We start from the raw sequence: 23,187 nt of genomic DNA, 5'->3' as shown, positions 1-23,187 counted from the left end.
TGGGCCGGGAAGGAGCCTGCATCCGAGGTACGTGTCCTTGACGGGAATCGAACCCAGGCCCCTTGGGTCCACTGGCCGACGCTCTATCCACTGAGCCAAACCGGCTGGGGCAAAAGACACTTTTTTAAGTGTAAGGAGTCACAGAATTTTAGAAATGGAAGGGTGCTTACTGATCATCTATCTGATCCATCTCCTCGTTTTATGGTTCTGGAAACTCCAGTAACAGGGCGAGTTTCCAAGAAGACCCAGAGCAGACCCAGAGCAGGCCCAGAGCTATGAGGGTCCAATCCACGGAGCACGTGAAGCCCCCCGGGAAACCCTCTGTGCTTCACAAGCAAAGATGGAAGGGCTGGTCCAGCACGAAACACGTGATATTGAACGTAGAGGTAAATAAAGCCTCAAACACGTGACATTGAACGTAGAGGCTTTATTTACAATGGGACTCAAACAGGATGTAGCCAAAGATCCTCCTCCTCCATGTCTTCTCAGCATGGGCTGTACTTCATCACCAAAACAGGAAAACACCCTTGGGCAGGGTGACTCCCTCCTCTGATGTGTCCCCTAAATCCCAAACAAGTCCCGTTGCCCAGCCCTGAGCAGGGTGGGTGGGGGGACACGGACTCGGCAGCTGTGCCCCCTCCTGCAGCCTCTGGGGAGCGTGTCCAGGGCAGCTTCAGGCTTTCACCTCGCTCATGGCCTCCATGAGGCGAGCGCTGTTGGTGACGGCTGTCGTCAGGAAAATGAACCTGTACCCTGAGGACCAAAAGCACCAGCCAGGTGAGCAGATCAGTGGCCCCCAACACGGGCCACGCTACATAGCACCCCTCCACAGACGGGCTGGATCCAAGAACCAGTTCACAGGCCCGGATGCCTCGGTGCCTCGCTCCGGGCACAGCGACTGGCCACGCCCTGCAACTGGGCTCCTAACTCTCCAGCCCACAGCAAGCGCTACCCAGAGGGCAGCAGAGAACCTTCCCGAGTGCTGCCCTTTGCAGCCCAGAGCCCGTCCAAGACCTGCTGTCACCCTTCCGTTCTCGCTCACCTTTCTCTCTGCCCAGGAACCGCAGGGCTGAGATCTCGGAGAAGGTGCAGCCCCCCAGGAACACCACCAGGATGAGGCGCAGGGACTCGCTGGGAGCCTTGTCGTCCTTGGTCCCGCCTGTGGGGAGCAGACCAGACTTACTCTTTTTTGTTGTTGTTTAATCCTCACGTGAGGATATTTTCCTATTGATTTTTAGGGAGATGGGGAGAGAGAGGGAAAGACCGAGAAAAACACACCGATTGGTTGCCTCCTACACAAGCCCCGACCAGGGCCCAGGCCAGGGAGGAGCCTACAACTGAGGTACTTGCCCTTGACCAGAATCGAACCGGGACCCTTGGGTCCATAGGCCAACGCTCTATCCAATGAGCCAAACCAGCTAGGGCCAGACTCAGCCCTTGCCTGGCACGCTGGCACCAGGGACGCGTTAAGCCACCTCTGGCCCGCCCGGCCCCACTGCCAAGGCCACGCACCTGTGAAGGCCAGCTCGCTGCAGTTGAGCAGCCGCAGCACCTCATCCAGGCCCTGCCAGCTCCTCCGCTCTAGCACCTGGGGGGTCACGAGAGTGAGTTTCAGGTCTAAGACAGGATGGGTTTTATTATTTATTTTTAAAAATATTTATTCTGATTTCAGAGAGGAAGGGAGAGGGAGAGAGAGAGATACAAACATCAATGATAAGAGAGAATCATTGATTGGCTGCCTTCTGCACGTCCCCTCCTGGGGATCGAGCTTGCAACCTGGGCATGTGCCCTTGACCGGAATTGAACCCGGGACCCTTCCGTCTGCAGGCCGACGCTCTCTCCACTGGGCCAAACAGGCTAGGTAACAGGATGGGGTTCAGGAAAGGAAGGTCGCGGCGGTCCAACCATCCCATTTCTTGCTAGTTAGCAGGGCAGTCAAAACTTGGGACAGACCAGAGACCAGGAGAAAGCAGAGAGAGGGAGACACGCATGGGAGCGAGGGTCACGTGTTCTCACCTGCTCAATGACACGGCAGCTGAGGGGCACATAAGCACCACTGAAGACATACGCCATGTCGCGTGGCACCTTCAGATCGTATTCGCCATCCACACGCGGGATCTAGAGGGCAAAGCAAGTGACAGCTCAGCTCTCCAGTCGTTTACAGGGTCAGAGAGAAGTGGCAGGTCCCGAGAATGGTTCTTCCTTCAATTAAAGGGAGAAGCAGTCACGGCCTGAAAAGCAGAGTCCAAACAAGATTCCGGCTGCTGTCAGCACCCGCCGATTTTCTTGACTGAGCTCCCATGCTCCCTGAGAAGTGCTGGGGGGAAGGGGCCCTGTTCCCGATGCCTCGGTGACATGGGACGTGTCTGTCACTGAAGCAGCACGTAGCCCATCTCTGGCCTTGTCAGGCGCTTGTTACACGTTTCCTAACAGAATGCATCTGTGTGCCTTATCTCATTAGTATGTGCAGCCCGTGCTATCACGCTGTGAAAGATAGAATCTTGTTTTTGAATCCTCACCCGAGGATATTTTCCCATTGATTTTTAGAGAGAGTGGAAGGGAAGGGGAGAGAGAGAAGCATCCATATGAGAGACACATTGATTGGTTGCCTCCCACACAATGCCTGATGCGGGCCGGGGAGAAGCCTGCAACCAGGTGCGTGTCCTTAACCGGGAACAGAACCCATGACCCTTCAGTCTGCAGGCCGACGCTCTCACCACTGAACCAAACCAGCTAGGGTGGTAGGATCTTGATAGAAACAAAAGCTGCAAAGGTTTTTGTGGACTCAGAGTACTCCGCCAAGGACCGAACTGGCACCCCCCTACCCCCGTTCATCTCTGCTCCACATACCAAATTCAGCTTCTTGCTGATGGCCCGAAAATTGCTCCTCTTGGCCAGAGAGCTGAAGGCATCAGTGATCTTTCCTGGGGAAGAAATCTGTGCTGGGTTTTGTCTAAGTCAATGGATTCGTGAAACTGCCACATGGGACTCCATTCCGGAAATGACAGGCCCGCCTCTAGTCAAGTAGCCGGACCCATCACATCTCTAAGCTGTTCATCCCCAATTCCCTGGATCTCATGAGACATTCACCACCCTCTTCCCACCCCTCTTCCTCCTCCTACAGGGTGCCAGCTCTCTACTAAATGCCACCTACAGGGCAAACACGTAGATGTATGGGCTGTGGAGTCACAGTGACCTGGGGTCCAATGTGACTTACTCTTTGAGGGATCTTAGACAAATCACTTATCCTCTCAGCCTCAGTTTCCTCATCTGTAGAATGAAGGTAAAACTAACCTTTGTGAGGATTAAAGGAGAAACCATATCTAAAGGGCTTAGCACGTGGTGTGTCCAATAACCGGGAACAGCTCCCCCTAGTGGACGTGGCGGTAATGACAGTAAGAGTAGGAATCGCACTGTGCTTCCTGCTCAGCTCTCTCCAGGGGTGCTGCCTGTGCAGAGAAGAGGAGGGGAAGGGTTCCCTGTGCTCTGTGCTCACCAGCAGCCTTGTCTGTCACCAGCTTGCTCACTTTACTCTCCACAGCAGTGAGGGTGTCCCCAGGAGCCTGCTCCGTCAGGAGCCCCGCCCGCCGCAGGTTGGAGAAGGTCAGCAGGTGCTCCGGGCCATAGCTCTGCAGGAAATACAGGTGAGTCTTTACTGAAAGGTCCCAGGCTCACTTCCGGTCAAGGGCACATGCCCTGGTTGCGGGCTCAATCCCCAGTAGGGGGCGTACAGGTGGCAGCCAATCAATGATTCTCTCTCATCATTGATGTTTCTATCTCTCTCTCCGTCCCCCTTCCTCTCTGAAATCAATATAAATATATATATTTTAAAAATGTCCAATGAGCCCCCTCCATAAAGTTCCCTCACAAAGTCATTCTTTTGAAGCCCTGGCTGGGTAGCTATTGGTTAGTGTCATCCCGATACACCAAGGTTGTGGGTTCGATCCCGGTCAGGACACATGCAAGAAGCAACCAATGGATGCATAAATAAGCGAAACAACAAATCCATGTTTCTCTCTGTCTTTCTCGCCCCACCTGCTCCCCCACTCCTCTCTTGCTAAAATCAACACATTTATGAAGACATTCTTCTGGCCTTACCTGTAGATACTGTGTTTTCAGGGATCGGTAATCCTTGGGGATCAAACCTGAGGGTAAGGGAAGATAAGAAAGGTTCGTGAGCCAGCTAAGGTGTCCTAAAATATGCAACCAAACCACCCAACCAACCCTCTTCCCCCAAGAAAACCTGAACGAGGAGGAATGATTCAGTAAAGGAGGTTAACCTTGCACCCTTACACAGATGATTCTAAACTGACTTCGATTTGAGCCTGCTCACTGGAAGACAAAGCCTGGATCGGAGAGGCCAGGAAGCGCCCCGAGCCACAGGGGCTGGGAAGGGACACTGAAAGGAAAGCTGTGGTGGGAATGAGGTGAGAGGCAGCAGGAGGAGGGCGTGGGACTTCCGGGCTTCTCTTCCTGGCTATGGGCCAGTACTACGGGGCCCCTCCTACAGATGCTGAGGAGCAGGAAGGGGTCATGTGGTTCCAAAGGCCAGTCTTCGATGTGGTTCTCCACTGAGATAAGGAGAAATGGGCTTCCAACCACCATAAGGGGCTCAGAATCAGCAAAGCCCTTCTCTGGGGAGAGAGCCCCCTTCAAGAACATTCAGGTGGAAGCCTTCAACAGGAAAAACAAGCTGCCATTAACGGTTGCAGAGTGGGGCTCTGGGAAATGTTTATGAAATTGGTGGCTGTCCCTTCTTCCTGGTTTGCATCTTTTTTAAAAATTTAATACGAGGCCCGGTGCACAAAATATGTGCATGCGTAGAGTCCCTAGGCCTGGCTGGTGATCAGGGCCGATCAGGTTCGCCGCCACCCAGCCTCCCAGCCTCCTCCTTCCCTCGCTCCCTCAGCGCCCCGCCAATACTGGTCTCCTGCCATGTTCCACGCTGTCCCCTGGTGGTCAGCGCACATCATAGCGAGCAATCGAACTCCCAGCCTCCGGATTGAACTCTCGAGGGGACAATTTGCATATTAGCCTTTTATTATATAGGGTATTTTTATTGATTTCAGAAAAGGGAGAGGGAGAGAGGGATAGAAACATCAATGATGAGAAAGTATCATCTATCAGCTGCCTTCTGCACGCTCCACACTGGGGATCAAGCCCTCAACCCGGGTATGTGCCCTGACCGGGAATGGAACCATGACCTCCTGGTTCATAGGTCGCAGCTCAACCACTGAGCCACACCAGCCAGCTGGACTGCATCTTTATTAGGAAACCTTGTTGAGGGTAGGAGGCCTGCTGCAGCAAAGGGAGGCGCCACTCTGCTCTATGTGTTTGTGACCCTAAGATGTGACAGCCCTTGTTCGGGGGGTGGGGGGTCTGGATGTAGTCCTGCTTAGCATGGGGACACGAATTCACCCTATGACCTGGGGATGTTCACTCAAAAAAAAAAAAAATACCTGCTTTATGTCTACAGAGGAAAGAATACACAAAATTACAGGGAGCCCTAGCCGGTTTAGCTCAGTGGATAGAGCATCGACCTGTGGACTGAAGGGTCCCGGGTTCGATTCTGATCTAGGGCACATGCACGGGTTGCAGCTTGATCCCCAGTAGGGGGTGTCCAGGAGGCAGCTGATCAATGATTCTCTCTCATCAATGATGTTTCTATCTCTCTCTCCCTCTCCCTTTCCTCTATGAAATCAATAAAAAATATATTTAAAAAGCCCTAACCGGTTTGGCTCAGTGGTTAGAGCGTCGGCCTGCAGACTGAAAGGTCCCAGGTTCGATTCCGGTCAAGGGCATGTACCTTGGTTGTGGACACATCCCCAGTAGGAGGTGAGGTGTGCAGGAGGCAGCTGATCGATGATTCTCTCTCATCGATGTTTCTAACTCTCTATCCCTCTCCCTTCCTCTCTGTAAAAAAATCAATAAAATATATTTAAAAATATATATTTAAAAAAATTAATCCTTCAAAATTACAGGGAAGTGTCCTGTCCGCTAAGACATTTATTCCTGTCGTTCACGATGATTTCTTCTATCCTATGGTACAGTTTTGACCGGCATCTCTGGGACTGGGGGCTCACCATTCTCGGTGATGGACAAGAGGCACATGAGGCGAAGGCTTTCTATAGGCGACACCTGCACAGGAAGAAAGAGCCAAGGAGTTCAAGTTCGATAACACACGTTCTCCTCTCCTCTTCCTCCCGGAGGCCAACCCCGTGTAAGTACCGCCCCGCTGCGCCGGCAGGGCAGCTGCCCACCTGCCGGTCGATGTGCTCCTCGATGTAGCTGGTGCTGTCCCGGATGCTGAAGCCCTCCAGCAGCGCTGCGAGTAACCAGAGGACAGCCTGTTACAGGGAGCAGCGCTGCCGTCTAGGCTAACGGGCGTCTGTCTCCCCATCTCCTTCTCCATCCTGGGATAAGGGGCCCCCAGGCGTCTAACAGGAACCCGAGTTCCACGCAGCCAGCCAGCGTGGGCTGGGAAGAGCCAGAGCGCAGCTCTTCAGGGTGGGCGGGGCTGGGAGCCGGCCAGCAGTCACCATGCTCGGTCTTGATGAGCTCCTGGAAGTCCTGCTTGGTTTTCTTCTTCATGATGGACTCACAGGCCCCAATGTCTGCAGAGAGGACAAAGCGACCTGACACATTCATGGTTCCAGAAGGACATCCCTTTATTGTCCGGAAGAATAAAGACCTCAAGGCAAAAGGCAGACAGGGGTGGGGAACTGGTTTTCTGCCAAGGGCCATTTGGATATTTATTTTTATTTATTTATTTTGAAATATATTTTTATTGATTTCAGAGAGGAAGGGAGAGGGGGGGGAGAGAGAGATAGAAACATCCTGCACACCCTGCACTGGGGATCGAGCTCCCAACCTGGGCATTGCCCTTGACCAGAATTGAACCTGGGACCCTTCAGGCCGCAGGCCACGCTCTATCCACTGAGCCAAACCACCTTGGGCCCATTTGGATATTTATAACATCATTTGCAGGCCATACAAAATTATCAACTTAAAAATTAGCCTGCTCTAGCCCTAGCTGGTTTGGCTCAGTGGATAGAGCGTGGCCTGCGGCCTGAAGGGTCCCAGGTTCAATTTTGGTCAAGGGTACATGCCCGGGTTGTGGGCTCGATCCCCAGTAGGGGGCATCCAGGAGGCAGCTGATCAATGATTCTCTCTCATCATTGATGTTTCTATTTCTCTCTCCCTCTGCCTCCCTCTCTAAAATCAATATATATATATTTTTTAATTAGCCTGCTCTATTTGGTCAAACATTTAACTAACTCACCCCTAATGCCTGGGCAGGGCCAGATCAAATGATTTCACAGGCCTTCTACAGCCCGCGGGTCGGACGTCCCCCACCCCAACTTTAGACCAAACAAGAGCATCATCTGCCAAGTGAACAGGGATCCCCTCTCTGGAGGCAGATGTCCCCTCACATACCCCTCCCCAGCTCCCAGCCCCCAGCCCCAGCCCCTAGCCCCAAGTTGAAACCTACGCAGACTCAGCAGGCGGTGCTCCTGCTTCAGGCCCTTCAGCTCCTGGGACACGAAGTTCTTCATCTGCTTGATGTCCATGCCTCTGCGGCGCTGTGGGCAAGTCCCAAGGTCACCACTGCCCTCCCAAGGTCACCATCACGCTCCCTCAGTCCCCACCGACCCCGGGAAAAGTCTGGGACTCTGTCCTAGTATCAGAGGGCTGGCTGAGGGGCAGCAGCCTTGGGAAGCCACTGAGGAAACAGAACCGAGGGCCGGGGCTCGGAGCCTCACGTCATACTGAGCCTGCAAGTTCCGGGCCTTCTGGCTCAGGAAGCCGAAGACGTTGGAGAAGTGCTCATTCCGGATCTCATGAAACACCTGTGAGGGGAACAGGATGGGAAGGACTTCTGTGCAGACCATACCTGGTCCTTCCTTCCTCGTCAAGGTCACAATAGCACAGGAAGGGTGCTCAGTGGTTCCAGAAAGAGTAAGAGGAGAGCTGAGCCGGCAGCAGGCAGTCGATGTCAATACCTGCTATGGGCCCTGGGGCATGCTTTTTTTTTTTTTTTTTTAACTATCTGTCTTTTTTAATCAATCAATCAATTAATTAATTTAAATTTTTATTAATTCTCTCTTGAGGATATTTTTCCATTGACTTTAGGAAGAGTGAAAGGAAGGAGGAGAGACAGAGAGAAACATTAATGTGAGAGAGACACCCTAACCCTCCAGCAGGTGGGGGATCAAGCCTGCAACCGAGGCATGTGCCCTTGACAGGAATCAAACCCGGGACCCTGCCGTCTGCAGGCTGACACTCTATCCACTGAGCCAAACCGGCCAGGGCCTGGGGTATGCTCTTAACTGGTGGGGGTCCCTCTGTCCTGTGGACTCAGCTTCCCCTCCCAGGGCGGTGCCCCCGCCGAGTGGGAGCAGAGCCCGGGGGAACCCACTGCCAGCAGCCGCACCCGCACCTTGTCCTCGGCATTGAGCAGCACCTTCAGGCTCTTGTCAGAGGATGTGACTTCTGGGCCAAAGTCGACGCTCCCTTTGAGAGCAAGGGGACAGCAATGAGGGTCTCCCCCGAGGCCTCCCCTCTCCTGCCCCTCCCAGCACTGCCATTAACGGTCCTCCACACGATTTGAAGCCACAGTTCTCTCAGCGCCTGGGTCCCCCCTGCCAGCCCCGTGCCAAGCAGGAAGCCCAGGAGCCGAGGGCCCCTCCATCTCGCCAGGATGCCACTCACCACACTTGATGCGGAACGTGTCGTCCACCAGGCCCTCGTAAACCACCTGGGAGCACAGCGCCGTCACAAAGTCCACGTCTGCAACCCAGACCCCTGACCGTGAGGGCCCCCTGCCACAGCCGGCTGCCCAGGTCGCTCAGGATGAGCGCCAGTGCCTTCCCCAGGCCCCCAACCACTGCTGCATGCACAGCCCAGCCTGAGGGTCCCGGATGTGCCACCACGTTTCCCACATTCCTGTTGCTCCTGGGTCCAGAGACAGAGGAGTGCCAGCATGCGTTACCTCTGTCCAGGAGGAAGATGTGGCCAATTTCTGGCTTCCGGCCTTTGGTCTCACCGTCCTCCTCCTCCTCCAGGTTCCTCCACAATTCATGTGACATCTGCCAGGGACCAAGACATTCTTTTTTTCCCCCCTAAAAATTTCTTAATTGTTTTGTTTTAATTATACTTTTAAAAACTATATATATATTTTTTATTGATTTCAGAGAGAGGAAGGGAGAGGGAAAGAGAGAGAGAGAGAAACATCAATGATGAGAGAGAATCATTGATAGGCTGCTTCCTGCACGCTCCCTACTGGGGATCTAGCCCACAACCCGGGCATGTGCCCTGACTGGGAATTGAACAGTAACCTCCTGGTTCATAGGTCGATGGTCAACGACTGAGCCACAATTATACTTTTTTATTTTGAGATATTTATAGGTTCACATGCAATTGTAAGAAATACAAGACATTCTTGTCCTGACCAGGTAGCTCAGTTGGCTAGAGCATCGTCCCAATAATGCCAAGGTTGTGGGTTCGACCAATGAATGCATAAACAAGCGGAGTACCAAAAAGATGTTTCTCTTTCTCTCAAATCAACAAACTAAAAAAAAAAGAAAGAGAGACATCCTTAATCTTGTGTCCAAGTCCCTCCTGGTGTCCCACATCTACAGAAGCCAACCCCTTCCTGTGGGACTTATTGAGGCAGATCTACAATTGTGCCCCAATAAGAGGGGAGCTAATAATTAACAACATTACCTGCTCAGGCCCCATCTGTTCCTATCCCTCCCCATCCATCCCCATTCCGAATATAGAGAGATTCAGGAATGCTGCTCGGCCTGTGTGGCTCAGTGGTTGAGCGCCAATCTATAAACCAGAAGGTCATGGTTCGATTCCCATTCAGGGCACATGCCTGGGTTTTGGACTCGATCCCCAGTGTGGGGCATGCAGAACGCAGCCGATCAGTGATTCTCTCTCATCAATGATGTTTCTATCTCTCTGCCCCTTCCTCTCCGAAATCAATAAAAATATACTTTAAACAAAAAGCGATTCAAGAATGCTGCCCAAGAGGCCCTAGCTTTTGTGTCTCTGTTAGCCACACCAGTGGCCGTCTCTGAGGACTATGTTGCAACAATGAAAGCAACGGAGAGAATATACCTCCTGTTACAGATGCCCCGGACAGTGGACAGTCCATGGTGGGAGAGAACAGGGGAAAGAGGACCCTGCCAGCGCTCACCTTGGCGCACCTGCCAATCCCGTAGCAGTTAGGAAAGGGGCCGTAGAGCGTGCTGAGGAGGTGCAAGGCCTGGGCCACAGTGTTGATCCAACGCTGGTCTCCTTCCTGCAGGGACCACAGGGGACACAAAGATGGGGGTCAGCCCGACAGACCCATCAGGATGGTGCTAGCCCTCGAGCCCTGGGGCAGAGGCAGGGCATGGGGAATGCTTGAAAGAGTTCATTTTGACAGTCCCCCAAGGACACAATCAGTGGCATTCAACCTCCCAATCACTCTCATGCATAATAAATGACGGGACTGCCCTACCCAGTTTGGCTCAACGTACAGAGCATCGGTCTGCAGACTGAAGGGTCCCGGTTCGATTCTGGTCAAGGGCACATGCTTGTGTTTTGGGCTCGATCCCCAGTAGGGGTGTGCAGGAGGCAGCCGATCAATGATCTTTCTCATCATGGAGGTTTCTATCTCTCTCTCCCTCTCCCTTCCTCTTTGAAATCAATAAAAAAAATTTGATAAATAAGTAAGTAAAAAACAATAAAATGTTTTTTAAAAAATTAGGGGACTTGGATGAAGGTGCATCAATATTGCTAGCCCACTGGACCCCCTGTTTGTCCCCAGCTGTTGATGCCAAGACCCAAGGGCCCCCACCTTTACCAGGAAGTAGTCCCTGAAAAATTCAGGTAGCTCCATGCTCAGCAGATCCACATCAAGAGGCAGCAAAGAGAAGGCCCATTCGTCGCAGCTCACATCTGCGGGGACAGACCATCAGCCTCCCTGTAGAAGGCACTTGCCTCCACCTTCTGGGGGAACGCCCACCGGTTGCCCAGAGACGTCTGGGCGCCTCCCCAGGCCTGCACTGCACTGAGCGCAGCGCTCAAAGGCGAGTGAGACACAGCCTGGCCCCGAGGAGCTCAGAGTCTGGGAACAAAAGGAGACGTGTACACGACAGCCTGTCATACGATGTGACAAGGGGTGTGTTTTCATTAGAAGGAAACATTCATTCCTGATTCGGCAAATACCAGTGGAACGGAAGAGGCGTGCAGGCACTGGGGTACACAGTGGAGAAGAGAACGAATGTGCCCTGTGTCCTGGGGAGACCCTTACAGTCTAGTGGGAGAGACACGCACAAGGCAGATCTAATTACAAAGAAGTAAACCAGCCATCCATGAGCACAAACATCTCAGGGTCTAACCTCACGCAGGGTGCAGGACACACTTCCCTAAAGATGTGACTTTCAGCCCTGACCGGTTTGGCTCAGTGGATAGAGCGTCAGCCTGCGGACTGAAGGGTCCCGGGTTCGATTCTGGTTAAGGGCATGTACCTGGGTTGCAGGCACATCCCCAGTGGGAGGTGTGCAGAAGGCAGCTGATCAATGTTTCTCTCTCATCAATGTTTCTAACTCCTCTCCCTTTCCTCTCTGTAAGAAATCAATAAAATATATTTTTTAAAAAATTAAAAAAAAAAAAAAGATGTGACTTTCAGGCTGTGACTCTAAATAAGATGTGGTGGGTGAAGAGTGTAGGCTGGGGAATATTCTGGGCAACAGGAAAAGCACATGTGACGTCCCCATGGCTGGAGGGCAGTGAGTCAGGAGAAAGGAGTGGCACGTGACAGGCAAAGGGGCCGGGACAGGACCAGGTGGCAGAGGCGGGAGGCCGAGGGGAGGACCCGGGCTTTCTCCTTCGCTACTGCAGGGCGCCGGAGGGGGGTGCCGACCTCAGGTGCGTGTTGCGTGGAGAACACAGTGAGAGATACACAGGGGAGGGAGGGAAGGCACATGATTGGGCGGTAAGGACAGAGCAGTTGGCGATTAGCAGCGATAAGCCCTCGCATCCTCTCCCACTGTCCCCCTACTTCCAATCCCAGGCACCTCTCCTCCCGCTGGGCGAGCAGGAATGAGACAGGAAGGGGTGGGGACGGGGCGGGGGGAAGGACACTATTCCTTCTGCATATGCGGCCCCTTTCCACTCTCTCATCTCCTCTCACCTCCATAGATGCCCTCTTCCTCAAGCACCATCTCACAGGCATAAAACTGAAAGAGAAAAGGAAGCCGATTAGCAAACACTGCTCCCCTCTTCTTTCCTTCCTTGGAGTTCCTCCAGCATCACTGACCAGGACAACACTAACTGACCCAGTCAGAGAACCCAGACGCTTGGATTTAGAAAGCACACCAGGCCCAGCCGACATGGCTCAGTGGTTGAGCGTCGACCTATGAACCAGAAGGTTACGGTTCGATTCCTGGTCAAGGGCACATGCTCAGGTTGTGGGCTAGATCCCCAGTAGGGGGCGTGCAGGAGGCAGCCGATCCATGATTCTCTCTCATCATTGATGTTTCTCTCTTTCTCTCCCTCCTCCTTCCTTTCTGAAATCAATAAAAACATATAAAATGATAGGAAGAAAGAAAGAAAGAAAGAAAGAAAGAAAGAAAGAAAGAAAGAAAGAAAGAAAGAAAGAAAGAAAGAAAGGAAGAAAGGAAGGAAAGGAAAGGAAAGGAAGGAAGGAAGGAAGGAAGGAAGGAAGGAAGGAAGGAAGAAAGAAAGAAAGAAAGAAAGAAAGAAAGAAAGAAAGAAAGAAAGAAAGAAAGAAAGAAAGGGCACTGGAATCATGGAGCTTAACTCTTTGTTCCCTGGAAGAGCTTTGCAAAGAAGGCACCTCAGCTGTCACAGAAGGGCCATGCAGAGGCCAGCTCTCACGTCCCACAATCTGTATTCGGGGCAGTTTGCTGACAGACCCCCTGCTAAGCAATCAGGCCTACCTAGTGAGACAGCAGCAGGTGGTGGCCATCACACATACTTTGCTTTCAGGGAGATGGAGCTGGAGGCCCCTGGCCCCTTCCCCGCCCCGAATCCTGTCCTGCCTTATGCCACTGCCATCAGGACCCAAACTCACCTTCTGAGGGCTGAAGATCACTTTGTATTTTCGCGTTCGGCCGGCCAACTTGTCAGCATTGACGAGATCTACAGACAGGAGGAATGCAACCCAGAAGGCCGTGGGCCACGTGTCAGGGGAGAAGTAAGGGAGCAGTTATCCTTTTATTTACTTATTTTTATTTTTTTTAATACATTTTTATTGATTTCAGAGAGGAAGGAAGAAGGAGAGAGAGATAGAAACATCAATGATGAGAGAGAATCATGGATCGGCTGCCTCCTGCACGCCCCACACTGGGGATGGAGCCTGCAACCCGGGCATGTGCCCCTGACCGGAATTAAACCTGGGACCCTGTTCAGTCTGCAGGCCGGTGCTCTATCCATTGAGCCAAACCCGCTGGGGCTCCTTGTATTGTTTTTAAATTCTTTATTGTTAGAAGTATTACATATGTTTCCTTCCCCCGCATTGACCTCTCCCCGCCTGCTCCTGCCCCCAGCATAGGCCCTCACCTCCCTACTGTCTGTGTCCAAGGGAGCAGTTGTCCTCGACGTGGTATGGCCAACCCCAACACCCCTTTACTTATGAAAGGGTCCCTGTGGCCGAGGCCCTTAGATCTCACCACCCCTCCCCAGGTCTCAGTGACACGGCGCACCACGGCATACTCACTGGCTATGTATCGCATGTTCTTGATGCGGGGTCTGACCAAGAAACACAATCTATAGGAGAGAAAGGGAAAAAACTCGGTGAAGGAGAGTCATGAGGTTGGTGACAGACAGCACCACCTGAAGCAACTGAAACAACACCCCACTCTTTCACCATCTGCTCCTCTTGACCGGCCTACAGTTCCCAGCCTCGCCACAGCTGGGCCAGCTCTGACCACAGACTCCCCTCCCGACGGCAGGGACACTGTGCTTAGCATATGAGCCCTCTAGGGAACCCGGAGTTTCTGTTCTCAAATAATTCACGATCTGTCATGCGAAATAAGATGCACACATGTATAAAGTATCAAACACGTGTTTAAAAACAACACGAGAAGTTGCCTGGCCAGCATGGCTCAGTGGTTGAGTGTCGAACTAGGAACCTGTAGGTTACAGTTCGAGTGCCGGTGAGGGCACATGCCTGGGGTGCAGGCTTGATCCTCAGTGTGGGGCGTGCAGGAGGCAGACGATCCATGATTCTGTCTCATCATTGATGTTTCTATCTCTCTCTCCTCCCTTCCTCTCTGAAATTAATAAAAATATATTTTTTAAAAATATAAGAAGGTATATAAAATGTTTTTCCAACTTGGATGTATTCTCCATGTACCCAGGAGAATTTTTCCTCTAAGTGAGGGTGTACATTACTTAAGATTGAAAAGTATTAAAAAGAGCCCTTACTGGTTTTGCTCAGTGGATAGAGGGTCGGCCTGCAGACTAAAGGGTCCCAGGTTCGATTCCAGTCAGAGGCATGTATCTTGGTTGCGGGCACATCCCCAGTAGGAGGCAGCTGAATTGATGTTTCTCTCTCATCGGTGTTTCTAACTCTCTATCCCTCTCTTTTCCTCTCTGTAAAAAATCAATAAAATGTATTTAAAAAAAAAGAAAAGGAAAGTATTAAAAAGAAAAACAGCCCTGGCTGGTGTTGCTCGGTGGTTAGAGTGTCGGCTCAGGCACCAAAGCGTCTCAGGTTCAATTCCTGGTCAAGTGCATGTAGCCGGGTTGCCGGTTCAATCCCAGGCCCCGGTCAGGGCTCATGCAAGGAGGCAACCAATCAATGTGTCTCTCTCACATGGATGTTTCACTCTCTCTCTCCTCTGTCTCTCTCTCCCTCCCTCCTTTCCACTCTCTCTGAAAAAGCAATGGGAAAAATATCCTCGGGTAAGGATTAACTAAAAGAGAGAGAAAAGAAAAGAAAAACAAAAAGCAGACAACAGGCAGTGTGTGACAAATACTAACACCCTGGAGATCCAGGGAGGAAGGCTTCATGGAGGAGGGGGCGCTGGGGTCTGAAGGCTGGGTGTGTTTCACAGGAGCAGTGAGGACAGGAGGGCATTTCAAGGCAGAGGGAATGAAGCGGCCAGAAGGGGGATGCCACGTGCACGTAGCTGGGAAGCACGTGAAAGCACGTGTCCAGCAGAGGCTTGAGGGCCCCATGAGAGACCAGGCTGCAAAGGCCACGTGAGGCCCAACTGAAGATTCCCGCGGCTTCCACGATGAGCAGTCTGCACTTGACTCGGTAAGAGAAGACTTGATGGTTCTTGAGAAGAGCACGATGAAAAAATATATTTTTAATGATTTCAGAGAGGAAGAGAGTGGGAGAGAGAGATATAGAAACATCAATGATGAGAGAGAATCATTGATCAGCTGCCTCCTGCCTCCTGCACTCCCCCTACTGGGGATCGAGCCCGAAACCCAGGCATGTGCCCTGACCAGGAATCAAACCCTGACCTCCTGGTTCATAGGTCGATGCTCAACCACTGAGCCATGCCAGCTGGGCAATGAAAATATTTTTGAAAGCTTCATCAATCTGGTTAGAGGTGGCAGACTGGACAAGAGAGAAGAGGACAAGGGAGGGAGAAACTGCAGAAAGGAAGACAGAATGAGGGGCTAAAGCATAACGTCACATAAACTGTCAAAGAGCAGGGAGGGGAACCGTATCACAAGCATTACACTGCCAGATCCCAGCCACGGGAGCATCGAGGGCCAAGTGCAGGGACGTCCTCCCGCGTGGAGCCGAGCCGGATGCCCCCAGACACTCACTGTTCACTGGAGCTCAGGACTGGCTTGTTCTCCACCTTGTACAGCTTGTCTACTTCGTGTTGCTGCCGAGAGAAGCCAACAAGACAAGGGACACAGAGTGCTTGGAAACCCGAAGCATGACACAAAAGCAGGGGCCCTGGGCTCCTCTTCATGCTAATTCTGGGGTCAAACCGCCTCCCTGACAACCATTCCCTGAACCGTCCTCAGACTGTCAACAGGAAAACCAAAAATGAAACAATTCAAACACAATAGACAATAGCATCCATTCCACTACCCTCTGTTATCCTACAATGGGAGTCATACTTTAGTAATTTGTACTGTTCATCAGAAGAAAAACTGGCCAGGCTGGCATGGCTCGGTGGTTGAACATCGACCTATGAACCAGGAGGTCAGGGTTCGATTTCTGGTCAGGACACATGCCTGGGTTGTGAGCTCAATCCCCAGTAAAGGGGCGTGCAGGAGGCAGCTGATCGACGATTCTCTCCCATCAAGATGTTTCTATCTCTCTCCCTCTCCCTTCCTCTCTCTGAAATCAATAAAAATATATTTTAAAAAAGAAAGAAAAACTGTTTGGTGAGGAAAGAATCTGCCTGGAGGAAAGGGCAGGTACCTTCAGGATGGAGACACTGGCGATTCGATCCAAAGGGCTCATGAGATCGGCCTCAATGAACAAGTCCTTTTTTCCTGGAAGCTGAAGACACACAGTACCCTGGGTCACTCCTAGGTCACACACGCTCCCTCGGCTGACAGCTCACACAGCCACATGTCTACCAGAACCCCTCTCAGAGCTGGAAGGATGCCAGACATCATCTACCCCAGCACCTGATTTACTGTTGACATCATATAAATAGTTGACATTTCTCTATCTACTCACCTATTTCGTCTTCTCGTTTTCTGCACCAGCAGAAAAATATTTCACCTTCTTTCTTAGGTTAACTCTTTGTCACTCAGCCCTCCTGCTGGCCTGTGACCTTGCCCTGGATCACTGCCCACTTCTCCACTGCCTCCTCCACCCAGCCTCCCCATGACCCCGGTCTCCTGCTGGACGAAGTCAAGCAAAACCAAACCCCACCCACATCCCACAACCCCTTGAACTGCCAAATCTCTCTCTCTTTTTTAATCCTTACCAGAGGATATTTTTCCATTGATTTTAGAGAGAATGGAAGAGAGGGAAAGACAGAGAGAAATATTAATGTGAGAGAAACACACTGATTGGTTGCCTCCTGCACACACCCCAACGAGAGCCTGGGCCGAGGAGAAGCCTGCAACCGAGGTACGTGCCCTTAATGGGAATTGAACTTGGGACCCTTCGGTCTGCAAGCCAACGCTCTATCCACTGAGCCAAACCGGCTAGGGCCCAAATCTCTTTTTAAGTAGCATTTTTCTTCTAATTACAAAAACTGCCTATGTTCAACACAGAAGCGTTAGCTCAGGGCAGTCCTCTCCCTAGTATTCCCCACTCACCCACCCCAGATCCCTGTCATCTGATTCCAGCATCATCACTCCTAACACTCCCTCACCTGGCCAGGGGAAGGTGACGTTACACTGAGTGGCAGCGGGGAGGGAAGTCATTGCAAGTTTCCTCTCAACTAGGCCTGGACAAGTGGGGGGTGGGAGGGGTGGTGGCAGTGACTCAGTTAGAGGGTAATCCAGCAAAGAACAGGGACAGAGAATAGGCTGAACCGTAAGATCAAAACCAGCAATTCAGTTGGGCTGATGTATAAGGTACATAGAGGGCAGTGGTTTTCAGTCCGGATGTAGGGGAAGGGTGGAAAGCAAGACTGAAACAGTTGTTAGAGGGTCTGGAACTGATCCTCTATGGCACGGGGGTGCGGGGGGTGGGGGGATGGGGGGTTACTTTTGTGCACTGAAGCATCCTCTCAGCTGGGAATGTCAGGTGGATGAATCTGGGACTTATGGGTAAAATGGATTGGAGACAGGAGAAACATGTGGCAGTGAATGAGGACCTGATTTCGGCTTGGTGGTATGAACAAAAGACGTTATTACAAGACACATGGTGCCCGGCTGACATGGCTCAGTGGTTGAGCATCGATCTATGAACCAGGAGGTGGAGGTTCAGTTCCCGGTCAGGGCACATGCCCAGATTCCGTGCTACCCAGGAGGCAGCCGTTCAATAATTCCTTCTCATCAATGATGTTTCTGTCTCTCTCTCTCCCTCTCCCTTCCTCTCTGAAATCAATAAAAATATACACTGAGTGGCCAGATTATTATGATCTCTGAACGCATAATAATCTGGCCACTCAGTGTATATCCTATATAATAAAAGGCTAATATGCAAATTGTCCCCTTGATCAGGAGTTCGACCAGCAAGCAGGCTAGCCAACCGCCCATGTCCCCTCCCTGTGCAAGGCTGGCCGGACCCCACCCATGCACAAATTCATGCACCGGGCCTCTAATACACACACACACACACACACTGAGTGGTAAGATTATAAGTGATTTTTTCCTTTATACAGACAGTCCTCGGGTTACGTCGGACTCAATGTACATCATTTCGTGGTTACATTGCCATCTCCCATTTATTTATATATTAAAAAAAAGTTCCATCATTTCGATGTATGTACATATGTGCTTTATGTTTTTTATCATTTATTTACCACAAGTAAAGGTCAGAAATTGTTATCTTTCTTTTAAATATTTTTACTGTTTCACTTCATTACTGCTGTGTCTGTGCTCCATGTGAGTGACAGGTGCTTATGTAGGTGGGTTCCGACTTATGGCGAAAATCATCATTACGTCGCGCCACAGGAACAGATCTCCGATGTAACCCGAGGACCTACTGTACTTTCCTTTATCTTATACATTTTCTATAATGTGCATTATTTTTATAATCACTATTTTTAAAAAGTCAGGTGGCAGGAAATGTCCATAGGACTCAGGAACTTATCCAGTTAAGTGTGAGAGGGGAAGAAGGTTCACCTGAATAGCAACGCCCATTAGCAAGAATTAAGACACAAGAAGCACCCCTAGCCCAGTGGTCGGCAAACTGCGGTTTGCCTCTCTGTTGACTAATGAGTTTGTCGACCACTGCCCTAACCAGTTTGGTGGATAGAGCGTCAGCCTGCGGACTAAAAGGTCCCAGGTTCGATTCCAGTCAAGGGCACATGCCCAGGTTGCGGGCTCGATCCCCAGGAGGAGGTGTGCAGGAGGCAGCCAATCAATGATTCTCTCTCATCATTGATGTTTCTATCTCTCCCTTCCTCTCTGAAATCAATAAAAATATATTTTTTAAAAAGACACAAGAAGCTAGTTAGAAGAGGGTATTGAGCACGGAAATCCACGCTGGCCATGTTGAGTTGTGTTGGTGGCCACTCGTCCCCACCTACACTGCACTTACAAGTTTCTCTCCTTGGTCTCATTTGCTCTCTTTGATGTGGCTCTCACCTGAGCTCGTGGCTTTAACTAGCATCTCTTCAATTCCTGACATTTGTTGAGTATCTTTCATGTGCACATCACAGCACATAAAAAAGAAATAAAATATGGTCCCAAATCCCCTGAGTTTCCCTCGAGTCCCCATCTGCATCCAGGCTGCAGCTCTATGTTTCCATCTGCTGGAAATTACAAGCAGTACTTCCGACCAGCATCTTAACTTCACCCCCAAACTAATGAGCTTTCCCCACCAAACCTGTTCCTCTTTCTAATTCCTTTTTTAAAAAATATTTTTTTAAATTTTATTTTAGAGAGGAAGGGAAAGGGATAGAGAGATAGGAACATCAATGATGAGAGAGAATCATTGATTGGCTGCCTCCTGCACGCGCCCCACTGGGAATGGAGCCGGCAACCCAGGCATGTGGCCTTGACTGGAATCGAACCTGGGACCCTTTAGTCCATAGGCCGACGCTCTATCCTCTGAGCAAACCAGCTAGGACCCCATGTCGCTAATTTTGTATGGGCCTTTATTACCTCAGTATGATCTATGGTCTCCAAATGGGCCTTCCGGTTGGCCATTTACTCACCTCCACACACGGCTATTAAAATCATCTTCAAGAATTGCTTCATGCATGGCTACCATCAACAAATCAACAAATGACAAGTGCTGGGAGGATGTGGAGAAAAAGGAACCCTCGTGCACTGCTGGTGGGAATGCAGACTGGTGCAGCCATTATGGAAAACAGTATGGAGTTTCCTCAAAACATTAAATATGGAACTGCCACTTGACCCAGTGATCCCACTTCTAGGAATATATCATAAGATAGTGGTCGGCAAACTCATTAGTCAACAGAGCCAAATATCAACAGTACAACGATTGAAATTTCTTTTGAGAGCCAAATTTTTTAAACTTAAACTTCTTCTAACGCCACTTCTTCAAAATAGACTCGCTCAGGCCGAAAACCGACTTCTGCGCATGGGCCACAAAGTTTCAATCGCATTGTATGTGCGCGCCCGCGCGTGGTATTTTGTGTAAGAGCCACACTCAAGGGGCCAAAGAGCTGCGAAAAAATGTATGCACCCCTATGTTCATAGCAGCACAATTTACAGTAGCTAAGATCTGGAAACAGCCCAAGTGCCATCAGTAGACGAGTGGATAAAAAAGCCATGGTACATTTATACCATGGAATACTATGCAGCTGTGAAAAAGAAGAATCTCTTACCCTCTGGGACAGCATGGAGGGACCTAGAGAGTATCACACTAAGTGAAATAAGTTAGTCGTCAGAGAAAGACAAGTATCACATGATCTCACTCATATGTGGAATCTAATTAACAAAATAAACTGATGAATGGAGTGGATCCAGAGACATGGAAGCATAGGACAGAGGGCGGAATCCCTGAGGGAAGGCAGGGGAGGGAGGTTAGGGGGGAGGTAATCAACCAAAGACCTTGTATGCACAGATGCATAACCCATGGTCACAGACAGTGGGGTGGTGAGTGCCTGGGGCAGTGGGCAGGGGTGGGCTGGAGGAGGTCTATGGGGGAGGAAAGGGGACATATGTAATACTTTCAACAATAAAGAATAAAAAGAACTGCTTCATGCCACAGATGGGGAAAAATTCCTGCCTATTGTGTAACTTCTGATCACTCTTCCCTGAACATTCCTCCTCCTTCCCTGGTTCCTCCATCTTGCTCCTACCAACCACCTGCCGGGAACATGGTCTCCCATCTCCACTGAAAATAGGCTTATTCTTCACATTCCAGCTCCTTGAAACGCCTATGACTCCAGCTAGAAATTATTGCTTACTCTGATCGCTTCACGCACCCTTGCTGTCACTCGTTCACCACATGATATCCCGTGTGGGGTGGTTTGTGTTTCATACGGCTCCTCCTGGAGTGTGAGCGCCCTAATAACAAAGATGTCTTAACCACCTTTCCATCCCAGTGATGCCTGGCACTAGGGTGTCTCCCATGCCTGCATGGAAAAAAATCGATTTCCATGAACTCTCTGCCCAGGTCCCAGACAGCTGTTACTACCCTCTGGTTTTCCTCCCCAGTGCTTCATTTTGGGCCCGCCACAGAAGCTCCAAGGACAATACCAAAGACCAAGAACAAGCTCAAAGGGATTCAAAAGAACTATGTGTCCGGTGAGTGCAATAGAGGGCCCGGCGTGGCGGGCACTGACCTGCTCCAGCAGATAGATGAGCTGGTCTCGGGCCAGCCTCTTGAGCATGGAGAAGTCAGGCAGCTCTGGGGCGTCCGGCCGGTGGGGGAAAGCCATGGCCGCGGTCACCTGAGCCGCGGGGTGTACGAAGAGGGTCGCCCTCCGCTCTCAGAAGGCCGGCGGCAGCCCAGGGAAAGCGCAGGGTGGCTCCTTCAGGGCTGGGCACGGAAGGGGCCCTCACTCTTCAGCTGCGCCCGAGGAATGAATGGCCACCTCCAGGCCAGACAGCGGCAGCCTTGGGATACCCTCGCCTCAGGCCTGCAGCCCTCACCTCCCACCCCCCCGCCCCCCAAGTCCCGACCCAGCCCTCCCTGCTCCACTCCGCCGGTGAGCAGGATTCCGGGCTTCCCTGCTGCAGAGTGAACAACGCCTTCTGACAGGTAGAAGCGACTTCCGGGACTTTCCGGAAGTCCCATTCGCTGGACCGGCGCTTTGCGTACCGGGAAATTGGACGGCGTCCGGGAGGGAACATTTAAAACAAAAGTCAACGCGTCGACGTTCCAGTCTCATTTCTGGCCTGAGGAGAGTGTTCCCATGATAAAACTAGTGTTTAAGGGCACACGCAATTCTCCCAGCGCACCCAAGCGAGGGTTGGGCACTAGCTCGAGTTTCTCATCTTCGTACAATGGGTGAAACCAATTAAGGCTGAAGGACGCTGATCATTGGGGATCTTTACTGTCAATCAAACCTACTCCTTTTCAGCTTTGGGCTAGCTAGCGGCTCTCAGGCTTCCGAGCTGCAGGAGAGATGCGGACAGATGGAGTGGAATTAGGTGGAGGGAAGAGAAGAATGCTAAGTCCCGCTGGCTGTGACCTTTGGGTACCGGAGCTTTGACTCATTAATGCCATTCGTGGGAAAATGGGTAAACAAACGGTGGCATGTTCATAAAAATAAATGAATATATGAAAGAAACCAAAACAAGAGTGGCATCTAGGATATCATTTACGTAAAGTTATAGAACAGGCCAAACTAATCTACGTTGAAAATTTTTCAGGAAAGTGATTGACTTTGGGATAATTGACTAGAAAGAGAATTTAGGGAGTTTTCAGGGGTGGTGGAAATTATGTTTAGAGGGGGAAAAAAGCTTATGAGAGACATAAGGGATAGAGCTGCTGAACTCACTAATCAATCATCACATCCTCATCTGGTGAGATGCATAGAGCATCACCCATTGCCAAAAACTGAGACCTGATCAAGCCACAAGACCAAGATATCAGTTAGTTCATAGGAAATAGAGGGTAGTGACAACATGTTAGAGGACATCTTAAGGATGAAATCAAAATGCAGCAAATTTTATGGGATAACCTGTCAAATGATGAGGGAAATGAAGTGGAAGGGGAAACCACTTTAGAATATGAGACTTCTGGAACATATCAACATAATGCAATGTTACAATGTGGACCTTGTTTGGATCCTAATGGGAAGAAATAAACCATAAAAACTATTTAAAAAACAATCAGAGCCCAAACCGGTTTGGCTCAGTGGATAGAGCGTCAGCCTGCGGACTGAAAAGTGGGCACATCCCCAGTGGGGGGTGTGCAGGAGGCAGCTGATCGATGTTTCTCTCTCATGATGTTTCTAGCTCTCTATCCCTCTCCCTTCCTCTCTGTAAAAAATCAATAAAATATATTAAAAAAAAAAAAACAATCAGAAAATGCTATCGGGATATTAGCTACAATTAAGGAATTACTAAAACTTAACACATTGCGGATGGATCACGAAAATTCTCGTTTCATATTACAGTGTTTTACAAAGTATCATGCAA

The 23,187-nt window shown here is 50.7% G+C and overlaps 1 protein-coding gene across 5 annotated transcripts; it reads right to left on the bottom strand.

The window, feature by feature from the left end:
* Positions 1-407: 407 nt before the first annotated feature.
* Positions 408-21,848, bottom strand: VPS33B (VPS33B late endosome and lysosome associated). Of its 5 annotated transcripts, none has more exons than XM_080651755.1 (23): positions 21,384-21,848; positions 16,418-16,498; positions 15,808-15,869; positions 13,736-13,785; positions 13,091-13,158; positions 12,188-12,233; positions 10,856-10,950; positions 10,205-10,309; positions 8,993-9,089; positions 8,713-8,790; positions 8,441-8,514; positions 7,764-7,850; positions 7,493-7,583; positions 6,540-6,614; positions 6,261-6,325; positions 6,084-6,138; positions 4,099-4,145; positions 3,497-3,629; positions 2,851-2,924; positions 2,017-2,118; positions 1,513-1,588; positions 1,043-1,159; positions 408-753 (listed from the first exon to the last, which is right to left on the bottom strand). In XM_080651755.1, exons 1-23 carry the CDS (start codon positions 21,477-21,479, stop codon positions 674-676), a joined length of 1,854 nt encoding a protein of 617 aa, XP_080507881.1. In that variant the 5' UTR covers positions 21,480-21,848; the 3' UTR covers positions 408-673. The 5 variants fall into 5 exon arrangements, with proteins under 5 accessions (XP_080507881.1, XP_080507880.1, XP_080507882.1 ...); XM_080651754.1 differs by having other exon boundaries at positions 10,850-10,950; positions 21,384-21,691; XM_080651756.1 differs by lacking the exon at positions 16,418-16,498 and having other exon boundaries at positions 10,850-10,950; positions 21,384-21,620.
* Positions 21,849-23,187: the final 1,339 nt, after the last annotated feature.

Source organism: Plecotus auritus (assembly GCF_963455305.1).
Source record: "Plecotus auritus genome assembly, chromosome: 15".
Classification (NCBI taxonomy): Eukaryota; Metazoa; Chordata; class Mammalia; order Chiroptera; family Vespertilionidae; genus Plecotus; species Plecotus auritus.
The sequence above is the reverse complement of the archived record's forward strand: the minus strand, read 5'-3'. Positions and strand labels throughout refer to the sequence as shown.

Bases quoted from the DNA above. Each gene is read 5' to 3' on its own strand.
- VPS33B (XM_080651754.1), bottom strand. From the start codon at position 21,479: ATGGCTTTCCCCCACCGGCCGGACGCCCCAGAGCTGCCTGACTTCTCC. The intron at 8,791-8,992 runs GTAACGCATGCT...TCTGGGTTGCAG, and splicing joins CATCTTCCTCCTGGACAGAG to ACGTGGACTTTGTGACGGCG. The intron at 7,584-7,763 runs GTGAGGCTCCGA...ACTTGCCCACAG, and splicing joins ACTTGCAGGCTCAGTATGAC to CGCCGCAGAGGCATGGACAT.